Source organism: Camelus bactrianus, chromosome 18 (genome assembly GCF_048773025.1).
Source record: "Camelus bactrianus isolate YW-2024 breed Bactrian camel chromosome 18, ASM4877302v1, whole genome shotgun sequence".
In the NCBI taxonomy this organism is placed as follows: domain Eukaryota; kingdom Metazoa; phylum Chordata; class Mammalia; order Artiodactyla; family Camelidae; genus Camelus; species Camelus bactrianus.
Window position 1 is genome coordinate 1,886,868 of NC_133556.1, and position 11,842 is coordinate 1,898,709.

At 44.9% G+C, this 11,842-nt stretch overlaps 1 protein-coding gene across 1 annotated transcript in view; it reads right to left on the bottom strand.

Moving 5' to 3' along the window:
- GNA12 (G protein subunit alpha 12) overlaps window positions 1–9,473 on the bottom strand; it is an 81,325-nt gene extending 71,852 nt beyond the window's left edge. The window contains exon 1 of the mRNA XM_074345578.1: window positions 9,066–9,473. Within this exon, the coding sequence (XP_074201679.1) occupies window positions 9,066–9,377 (312 nt within the window). The 5' untranslated portion in view covers window positions 9,378–9,473. The remainder of the gene's footprint in view (window positions 1–9,065) is intronic.
- Between the last annotated feature and the right edge of the window lie 2,369 nt (window positions 9,474–11,842).

Below are 11,842 nucleotides of genomic sequence, written 5' to 3' on the forward strand. Positions count from 1 at the left end.
TACACGATTTCCAAAACACCAAAGTACATGACCTTTAAGGACAGCCCGCTCGGGAAGTGACAGACTGTCATCTTCAAGATTATAAAAGTAAGAAGGAAGATTAGGAAGTCTTACTGGTAGTATTTACAGGAAGTCAGAGCAACTAGTAGACTCACATTACCCATGGAAGGGGGTAGGGTGAGGCAATGGAGTTAAAGAAACAGTATGCTGGAATTCAGGCACAACCGTGCTGACGAAGGAACGGCCTGAGCCCCGAACCTGTAATCGAAAGTCCAGGATGACATTTGCAAATCTCAACCTCCCAAATTCAACCCAATAAAAATAGGTAAGAATCAAATTTCTTCTGTACAGCACAGGGAACTATATTCAACATCTTGTAATAGCCTTTCATGAAAAAGAATATGAAAATGAATATATATATATATATATATATATATGCAGGACTGGGATATTGTGCTGTATACCAGAAATTGACACATTATAACTGACTATACTTCAATTGAAAAAAAAAAAAAAAAGACCAGGATGATGGACACTTCAGTTCTGCCAAGACAGAGGCACTCCATCCCTCCCAGGCCCTCCCCCTAAACAACAACATGCTTAGGAAAGGGGGTGGAGGGAAGGTGGCAGGCTGCCTGCGGCCCTGGGACCGAGGACAAGGCGGTGAGTCCCCGGGTGTCCTTACTGCCACTACCTGTCCAGGACAGGGTGCTACAGGAGCCCCCAAGCCGAGAAAGCCCAAAGGCAGATGGAAAGAGCTCCAAGTGTTCCCCTGGCCAAAGGACCAGAAAAGGGTGGTCTTACAACCAGAAACATTTGCGGCAACATCCTACTCCAGCCGAATACCACAGATGGCCACGTACATCTCCTCTGAGGTTTCAGGGAGTTGAAAGGGAAGCTAATTTACCCCACCCCCACCCCCACCCTGCTCCTCAGAGCCAGGCATGCTCCAGGTGGCCCTACCAGGTAGTGCAGTGGGGCCAAGCAGGGATCTTATGTCCTATCCTCGGCCCAGACACACAGGGGGGCTCTGACTCCCCAACCAGGCAGTGTAGGTGGGGAGCTGAGCCTCCACCCCCGCTCGGTCCCAGCTGGCAGGAGGTGGTGGTGGGAGGCTGGGCTGACTGTCATTGCTCCCCCAACCCCTCTCCCTGGTGTCAGCCAGGCCTAGAGAGAGCTGGTGCCAGAACCCCACCAACAAGGCACCTGAGTCTCAGGGACCTAGCAGTCAGGAACAGAGTGAACTACCTACCACCAGAGTCCCAGGAGGAAGGGAGGGAAAAAAGAGGACTGAAAAAGCATTTAAAGAAATAAAGGCTGAAAACATCCTGGCTCTGGGAAAAGACAGAAATGTATGGATTCAAGAAGCTGAGCAAACCCCAAATATAATAAGCTGGGAGAAACCTATGTCCAGACAAATCATACTTTAACTTCCAGAAAACAAAGACAAAGGGAAAATCTTAAAATCAGCCAGAGTGACACGACATGCTTACTTACAGAGGAAGAGCCATCTGAACAAGCTGATGTTTCATCTGAAACCAGGGAGGCCAGAAGAATGGCGCATGCTTTCCAAGTACTGAAAGAAGTGCCATCTATGAATCCTATCACTGGTGAAGGCTTCCTTCAAGATTAAAGGTGAAATAGAGACATTCTTGGACAAAGAAAGCTGACAGAATTTGTGGCAGGCAAACCCATGCTAAAAATGGCCGAAAGAAATTCTCAAACAGAAAAGAGAGGGTAACAGGAGAAAGCTTAGAACTTTGGGAAGGGAAGAGCCCAGAATAGGTAAAAACAGGGGTAAATATAACAAACTCTCCCATTTCACACAAGTTTCTTAAATCACATTCGATGACTGAAGTACAATCATCTGATGTGGTACTCAGGGTATAAAAAACACTTAAGACGTTGACATTTTAAAAGTGGGGAAGGTGGGTAAAAGGATCTAAAGGGAAGTAAAGTTCCCACACTTCACTTAAAGTTATAAAACACAGAGTCCAGTAGCCTGGGATGAGCTGCACATGTACATTGTAAGCCTAGAGCAACCACCAAAAGAATGACACAAAGCTGACGGATACACTCAAAAATCATTCAATAAAGATGGAATCCTCAGACATGGTTAAAGAACCCACAAGAATGAGAAACAGGAGAAACAAAAACCAAAAAATAAAATAATCAAAGGGGAGACTTATGCCCTAACACATTAATAATTACCTTACCTTAGATGTAAATTGTCTAAAAATACACATTAACAGATTGGCAGAGTAGATAAGAAAACATGATGTAACAATATACTGTCTATAATAAACTCACTTCAAAACAACGTGAGTAGGTTAAAAGGATGGAAAACATATACCATGAAAGTATTTATTTAAAAAAAAAGGAGTGGCGAGGTTAAAACAACTGGTAAAGTAGACTCAGAGCAAAGAACAGTACTAGAGACCAAAAGCGACATTGCATAATGACAGGAAGATCAGTCCAGCAGAGGACGTAACAATCCCAGATGTTTACACACCACCCAAGAGTCTCAAAATACACGAACCAAAAGCCCACGGAACTACAGGAAAATGGACAATTATAGCTGGAGACTTCAGCACGTCACTCTCAGCAATGGACACTGGGGCTGACAGATACACAGTACTGTACATAAAACAGATAAACAACAAGGACCGTACAGCACAGGGAACGGTACTCAATTTCTTGTAATGAGCTGTAATGGAAAGGAAACTGAAAATACATACGTATGTGTGTAAAGGTGTAACAGTCACTGTGCTAAACACCTGAAACTAACATTGTAAACTGACTACACTTCAATAAAAAAGTAAGAATTTAAAAAAAAAGGTCTATGAGGAAGGAGAGGTGAGCTACAACCCCGGGTGAGAGTCATGCCATTCTGTATGTATGGGGAAGTCAGGATGAGAAGGAACTACAGTGTAGTACGTTACTTATAGCTACCTAAGGTATTCTGATACTAAAAGTATAACATTTTCATTGTGACGAAAGGAGAATATTGGAGTACACCAGAGGCTATACAGTGTAGTGTTGATGAGCATAGCTTTGCGGGCTGGCAGACCTGGATTTAAATTTTTGCTCTACCACATATTACATATTAGCTCTATGGCCTGGCAAGTCATGTTTCTTTTATGAGCTTCTGTTATTCTCAATGAAATGGATAACAGTCCCTAATAAGTGGTTTGTTGTGTAGATTAGATAAAATGCATGTAAAATACTTAGCATGGTGTCTGGTATCTAATAACTACACAATAAATGGGAATTCTTAACATTACGTCCTAGACTGAGCTTGGGATAAAGAAAGAAAGGGCTTCCATGACTTTGCAGACAGAACTCTGCCTAAGGAAGAAAGTATCCTATGAGACAGGTCTGACTTGAGAAAAGGGAAAACAACGGAAGCGGGGAAAGGCCAGATGACACAGTCAGAGAGAAGGCTCAACCAACTTACCAAAAAGGAAAGACAGAATGAAGCTTGGCTGTAAGGCTCTTATGTAAGATTTAAAAGGCCTGGGTAGGATGGTAGCGCTTAGCCAGAAGGTAAAGTCCTGTGATGTCTGCTCTAGGCATCTGTGTTGTAATGTAATCAAATTACTTAAAGTATACGTACAAAAGTACCCAAAGCAAACAGAAGAAGGGAAATAACAAGTGTAAGTACTGAAATCAATGAGATTAAGAACTGAAAAAAGAATAGAGAAAATCAATAGAGCCAAAAGAAGGTTCTTTGGGAAAAAATCAATAAAATTGATAATTCTCTAAGAAGACAAAGAAAAAAAGTATACATTAAAAAAAGGAAAATCAGCAAGGATACAGAAGAACTCAACACCACCACCAACCAACTGATCTAATCAACATATGCAGAAACCGCCAGCACAGTACACGTTTTTTTCAGGTGCCCATGGAATATTCACCAATGCAGGCCCACAGAACATATGCCAAGATAGACCACAGTCTGGGCCATGAAACAAATCTCAAAAAATTTAAAAGAACCGAAACCATACAAAGTATGTTCTCTGACCATAACGGAGTCATAGAAATCAACAGCAGAAAGATAACAGGAAAACTCCCTGAACTCTCAGAAGCTGCCGCACACTTCTGAACAACCTGCGGGCCAAGGAAGCCGTCTCAAAGGAAGGAAAATGCACATGAAGCCGAATAAAAATCAAAATATAACATGCCAAAATACATAGATCCAGCTAAAGCTCTGTTGAGGGGGAAATTTATAGCACTTAAAACGCTTATGTTATAAAAGAGGAAAGGTCTCAAATAAATAATCTAAGTCTCTACTTCAAGAAACTAGAAAAAAATAGCAAAATAAAACCAAAGCAAGTAGAAGAAGAAAAAAGAAATAAATGAAACTGAAAACAGGAAAACCATAAAGAAAAATCAATGACATAAAAAGTCGGTTCTTTAGGAAAAACAAAATAATAAAACTGCTAAACCTCTAGAAGACTGACAAAGACAAAAAGAGAAGACACAGATCACCAACATCAGGAAAGAGACATAAAATATGACTACTCCCACCTCTCTTAATTCTGGAAGTTCTAGCCACTGAAGTAACGCAAAAGAAAGAAATAAAGGCATACCTATTGGGAAAGAAGAAATAAAACTCTCCCTATTTGCAGATAACATGATGATTTATATGGGAAATGCCGAAGAATTTTTAAGAAGGCTCTTAGAACCATTCAGTGTATTCATTAAGGTCACAGGACACATGACTGAGACACAAAAAGCAACTAAATTGCTATATACTAACAATGAGCATGTGGAAGTTGAAAATAAAAGCACAGTAACACTTACAACTGCCCTAAAGAAAATGAAATACTTTAAATATAAACTTAACAAAACAGGTACAGGATCTGTATGTTGATAAACGCAAAACGCTGATGAAGGAAATCAAACACAGCCTAAATAAAGGAGGATATACCATGTTCATGAACTGGAAGGCTCAACAGAGTAGAGATGTCAGTTCTCCCCAAACTGATTTATAGCTTAATGCGAATGCTATCAAACTCCCAGCAAGGCTTTTTTTTAATGGACATAGAAAAGCTTATTCTAAAATTTATATGGAAAGGCACAGGCCCTAGAATAGCTAAAACCATCTCGAAAAAGAAAAATGAAACGGGAGAAATCACTCTGATGTTTAGATTCCTATATAACTACATGGTATAGCTAATCAACGCAGTATGATACTGGCAGAAGAGGAGACACAGATCAGGGGAACAGGATGGAAAACCCAGAAACAGACCCACACAAATATGCCCACTTGATTTCCGACAAAGCAAGTCAATGGAAGAGGGATAGTCTTTTCAACAGACAGTCCCAGAACAACTGGACATGCATACCAAAAACAAAACAAACAACAGCAACAAAACCCCAACCAAAAACCAAAAAAACCTCGATCTAAATGTCACACCTCATATAGAAATTAACTCAAAATGGATCAGGACCTTAAAAGTACAATGTACAACTACAAAATTTGAGGGAAAAAATAGGAGAAAAATCCTTGGGATCTAAAGTTAGGTAAAGAGTTCTTAGACTTGACACCAAAAGCAGGACCCACAAAGGAAAAAAACTGATAAACTGGACTTGATGAAAATTAAAAACTTCTGCTCTGTGAAAGACCTTGTTTAAAAGGATAAGAAGACAAGCTACAGACTGGGAGAAAACATTTGCAGACCACATCACCTGACAAAGGAGTGGTGTTCAGAATATACAAAGAACTCTCAAAACTCAACAATAAAGAAACAAGGAACCTAATTACAAAGTGGGTAAAAAGTATGAACAGAGGATATATAGATGGCAAATGAGCACAGGAAAGACGTTCGACACCATTAGCCATTAGGGAAATGCAGATTAAAATGGGAATGACACAGCACTTACACACCTATCAGAATGGCTGAGATCAGAAATAGCGGGAACACCAAATGCTGGCGAGGATGCAGAGAAACTGATCACTCCTCTACACACGGCTGGCGGGAATGTGAACTAGAACCACCACTGCAGAGACGGCTCAGCAGCTTATGAAACTAAACATGCAACCACCACACAGCTGAGCAACTGCACTCTTGGGCAGCTGTCCCAGGTACGTGGAAATTTATGTACTTACAAAAACACATATACGAATGTTCATGGAAGATTTATTCATAACAGGCAGAAACTGGAAACAACCCAAATGCCCTTCAACAGGCGGATGGCTAAGTGGTGCTTGGTGGTAAATCCCTACCACGGATGCTACTCAGCACTCGAGGCGGGAGCTACTGATTGCGGGTACACACAGCTCGGGTGTACTCTAGGGAACTATGCTGAGTGATAAAAGCCAGCTCCAAAGGGTCACATCTTGCAAGATTCCATTTATATAATATTATTGAAATGAGAAAATTATAGAATTGGAGAACAGATCAGTCATTGCCAGGTCAGGGAGAGGGCGAAGGGTGGGAGTGGCTGTAACAGGCAACAGGAGGAATCTCATTGTGATGGGAAAGCGCTGTACCTTCCTTTCTCGATGCCAGTGTCTTTGCTGTGATACTGTACTAGTTTTACAAGATCTTGCTGTTTGGGGGAACTGGTTAAAGGGGACATGGGAGTTCTCTACTAATAATTTCTTACAAGTGCGTGGGACTCCACAATCATCTCAAAATTAAAAGTTTAGTTAAAAAAAAAGACCAGGTTTGGTTCCCAGCTCTGCCACCTACTAATTAGGCTACTGATCCTATGCAGATTTCAAACTCTCTATCTTCAGTTTCCCCAGTGATTAATGGCACAATACCATCTGAAGTGCCAAGAAAATAAAGGCCATATATGAAAAGGCCTGGAACACAGAGAGTGCTTTAAAAATAGCCTGTTAACACAAAATCTATTTGTAGACACAAATATTATTCTGAACAGTTACCATTCAAATGTCTGCTACTAGAGCCACTACAATTTATTTATTGCACTTTTTGCAAAGTGAATCTGCCCAAATAAAAATGGGGGAGGGTGAAAGATGAACTGCGAACTACTTATTGAAATGGTCACAACACATCAAGTGAGTTTGATACAGAATTACTACAAGAAGTACGAAAGGTGACAAGGAAAATAGGATACTGGTCAACAAAATCTGGTTTCTTGATAAGGAAGTTAGAAAAAATTCATGTTTATAGGCATTGGGAAAAGCGAAGACTGAGTTTTCTAAAATGCATCTAATACACTGATTTAGATTTAAGAGTCTATGTTTGTAAGTATTTTCTCTGCTTCCTGGGTAGAAAGAAACCGGGACTCAGTCAGCCAAATCTTTATGCTCTTGTAACCGCCTGGTTCAGAGGTCCAGAAAAGCCACAAAAATAAAATCTCTCTGTGACGAAGAGAGACAATCCCATGCATTTTACCCCAGAAGGTGAGGGGAATTTTAAACACACAGCTGATCCCCTGAATCATACTGGGCACCTCGCCTTTAAAGTTTATGAAGCCCTGGGCCAGAGCTCTGACTCACAGAGAGGCTTTTGAAAGAGGTGAAAAGGAAAGGGGGTGTTTTATCATTCAAATTATTCTCTTCCTGTCATGATCCTAAAAGAGCCATTTCCATTAAAACGGAATGTTTTACTAACAAATACATCAAGTGAGAACACTGGTGGGAGATGCCTGAAGCAGGCCTGGAAGACGGCAGGCCTGGAGGCCAGGGGTGCAGCATCCAGGTCCCAGACAGGAGCCACTTCATGTCCAAGGCCCTGAGCTTCCGCATGGGTGAAGGGAAAGAAACGTGCCAATCAATGGGTGGGTTCTATGGCCTTTTGCTAAATTTAGAGTCCCTCGTGCACTGTAACATGTCGTCTCCAGGGAGTTTCTGCTATGACCAGCTTCCCTCTACCTCTGATTCGAGACAACTTTCCTCATACCTGCAATTTGGTTTCCCCAAAATGGGCTGAGGAAAGAGGAGAGGTAAGAAGGTGTAAGGGGAAAAAAAAGGAGACGACCCTATCTGGGTACAGGAGAGACTCGACTTTCCCCTTGTCATCAGTTTTCTCCAGAATTCCTTTCTTTGAGGCCCTTTAGCTGGTACTAAATTGCACCAGTTTTCTCACTCGATGTATCTGTTAGTAAAACATTTCGTTTTTATGGAAATTGCTCTTTTAGGATCATGACAGGAAGAGAAGCCAAACTAGAAGCCAAACGTTGTCAACACCACACGTCTTTTTCACAAATTGCAAACGTTAAAAACGGGGCAAGGGACAGAAGGAGCACCTGGAAATTAAACACCACCTAAGAGATGTAGTAAAAAAAAAAATTGCAATGCAAGGATTTAATTTGTATCCTAATGCAAAAACTTATGGGACAACGCAGGAAATCCGAACACTGGATGCTTATTTGACCATATTAAGTAATTACTAACGTTTAGGTTTGATAAGGGCACTGTGGTTGTGCTTTTTTAAATGACGCTGTTATCTTTAAGCTATGTAAACAAACATTTTTCTAATGAATCTGTGCAATGTCTGGCATTTGCTTCACAGTCACGGGAGCAGGGGTATAGGTGAAACAAGACTGGCACTGAATCAGCCCCTGCTGAAGCTGTGGGGTGGGGCGTGGGTACTTACTGTTCGTGCTGTTTTCTCTACTCTGTATATGTTTCAAATTTTCCTAACAGTTTAAAAGGAGAGACTTGCGGCCGGTTTCCTCTCCTGTTTACACCGCTCTTCTGAACTCACTGGGAGGGCAGGCCAAGGATGGCACCCTGACCCCAGGAAGCTGGCAGTCCCCCACCGGGAGTCTACGAGGGGCCCTCCCCACTACTAAAACCCCCGCCCCTCAAAGGCCCCAGAAAATGTCCAGCTCTCCCGCCCCCATCGCCCTCAAGTCCCCGAGAAGGGCAGGGGCGAAGGCCATCAGGCCGACGGGGAGACGGGGTACGCATCCTTGGCCGGCTCCCCCAAAGCCGGGGGCACCTGGCCGCTGGGAGCTGCAGCCAGACCAGGGCCGGACAAAGGCGTGGGCCGGGGTGCCGGCCGGGCGCGGAGGCCCGCGGGGCCGCACACCTGTGCGCACCTGGGCGCAGGTGTGCGGGCGGGGACGCGGGGACAGCGCACCTTGAGGATGTTGTCGAAGATGGTGTCGCGGAACTCGAGCAGCGCCTTCTGGTCGAACTCGCGGCCGTGGATGATGCGCATCTGCTTGAGGAAGGTGGACTTGCCGCTCTCGCCCGCGCCCAGCAGCAGGATCTTGACGAGGCGCCGCACGGCGCGCCGCTCGCGGGCCAGCCCCGCGTCGATGTCCCGGCTGCGCCGCCGCGCCTCGCGCTCCGCGTCGCGGGCCCCGCCGCCGCCCGCCCTGCGCTCGCGGGCCCCGCCGGCCTCGGCCGGCAGCAGGCAGCGGCTGAGCGTCCGCACCACGCCGGACATGGCCGCTCAGGCCATGGACCCCGCGGCGGGCGAGGCGGCAGCCGGCCGCTCCCTCAGGCCGCGTCCGCCGCCGCCGCCGCTCCGAGGCCCGCTCTCGCCCGCCGCTCGGCCCGGCGGAGGGGCGGGGCAGCACGGCCTGAGGCACGAGGATTGGGCCGGCTGCCGTCCGTCGGGAGGGTCGCGCCTTCCGATTGGGCCAGGCCACGCCGAGAGGCGGGCATTCCTCCGGACCTGGGGGCGGGGCCGGCGCCTAAAGAGGCGGGATCTTTGGGGTGGGGGCGCTTCTCATTGGGCGCCTGGGCTGAGGTTCTTTCTTTCAGAATGAAAGGGAGGCGGGGTCGCCGGAGAGGCGGAGCGGCCGTCCGCCATGACCAATTATAATTGCTCTGGGATCATGTCAATCACGACGAACGGGATTGGGATTGGGGGTGTCGCGAAACGGGGCGGGACCAGAAGTGCCAGGTGTACAGAAAGAGTCTCTCTGGGTTCCCAGATTGGGCCAAACTTTAAGACCCCGGGACTCGCAAAGTGGACTCGACGTTGCCCGAAAGCTGGGAAATATCGATGAGAGGTCCAGCTGCTTGTCTTATGTTGAGAGAGAAAGCTGTTTCTTCCAGAAACACTGGAGGGGGATGGGCCGTACATTTCAAACACTTGCACCATTTGAGAGTGGCTTGGGCCTCTGGGCGGCTTTTTCTCGCAGCTGGCTGATCATCAAAATCACCAGGAGTCTCGTGTAGCGCAGTGACTGGGCGTGGGGTCTGAAGCTGGGAGTGGGATTCTGAGATGAACTCGCCTATCGACACTTTACTAGTTACATAACCTTCTAGGTAGCTCCCCCTACACGCACCCACTTGTGTTTAGCTTGAATTTCCTCCTCTGTGAAATAGAGGCAATAATATCAACTGCTGCAGATGGTTGTGAAGATACAAGCCGAGGACGTGAACTTGTATAACACTTAGCACAGTGCCTAGGACCCACATCAGTTCTTGCTAAGTATTAGCCCATCTTACTATTGACTCTTATCTGTCCCAGCCGTATGGTGAGTCAGAACCTCCAGGAAGGAGCCAAGGTGTCTCTTATTCTCCAGGTGATTGGTCAGCTTTGGGAACAATGGTCTGTTAAAAGATAAACTAAGGCATATTTTAAAACGTAAGAGTTCACTTGAGCAAAAATCATCAATTCCCCTTGGGGCAGCGGCAACCCAGTTGGGAGCACTCTGGAGGGGAACCAAGGAAAGATAAAGATACAAAGTGCAGAGCAAAGAAGGGAAATGATTTGACTGGCTACAGCTTGAAGGCTAGTTAGCTGTTTGAGACCGGGACTGTCTCTAGCTTATGGTATCCAACTTGGGGATTTGACGAGGTCTCTGGGCATACCTTTCACATCTGTCAAGAGGCCAAGGTGCTTGAAATCAAGGAGCTTATCTGCGTTGTCCTTTGGTTTCGTAACCTTGAGGCATTCACAGGCTTAAATTTTGGCTTGCTCATGTAGGCTGTCAGGACATTAAGGCTACCTGCTTCTTTAATTAAACAGGTCCTAGTGATCATTCTGTCCAAACCCTCCTTCTCACCATGTGGATAAAATAAAGACCAGCTTACAAATAACTGACATGAGGTCCCACACAAGGGCTGACAAGAGACCACCCTGCCTCTAACTAGAGAGAGGTATGCACCGTAGAAAAAAGAATGAATACATGTGATGTCGTTCAGTTTTTATACATAATTTTTGCATAATCTAGAAAACACCAGGCACCGGGGACTTCTGGAGAAGAATCTGAAGATGAAAAAGATAAAGCCTTTGCATCAAGTTGTGTATACATTTTAGTGAGGGAGCCAGACCGCTCGAATTGCCAGGCGAAGTGCAGACTAAAGGAATCTCTAGTCTCTGCTGTAGAATCATGGTATTCAAGGAGCTGACCCAGAAGTCCCTAGGGACATTGAAAGCCCCTGGTGTGTGGTATTTGTCAGTTACTGAGGCGTGAGTTGGTACCACATGTGAGTCAATACATTATATAGTACTTCCTTATCCTTCAAAACTTTGACAAATAAAGTCTTGCTTCTTTATGAAAATGGCCTTCTGCCGAGAACCAAACACTGGTATATGATAGAAGTGAAGAGGAAGTGGAGAGGCCTAAGAAAGCAATGTTTCTTAAACACACACAAAAAGGAATTTTGAACAAATAAAGAGGGGAATGTGGAATTCAGCAGAGGACTGGAGCTACCCCCTCATTCAGTCAAAAGAAACTAAGAAAAGTGGCTGAACAAAACATTTCCAGCAAGTGCTGCAGACATTTATGAATAACTGTATCTTTATAGACAGCTATGCTTGGTTTCTGCAATCATCACATGGTATCCAGTTTGGGGGTGTGACTAGGTCTCTGGACATCTTTTTAGCATTGGCCAAAGGGCTAAGGTGCTTGAAGTCAACAAGCTTAAATGTGTACTCTAATAAGCTCAGTGATT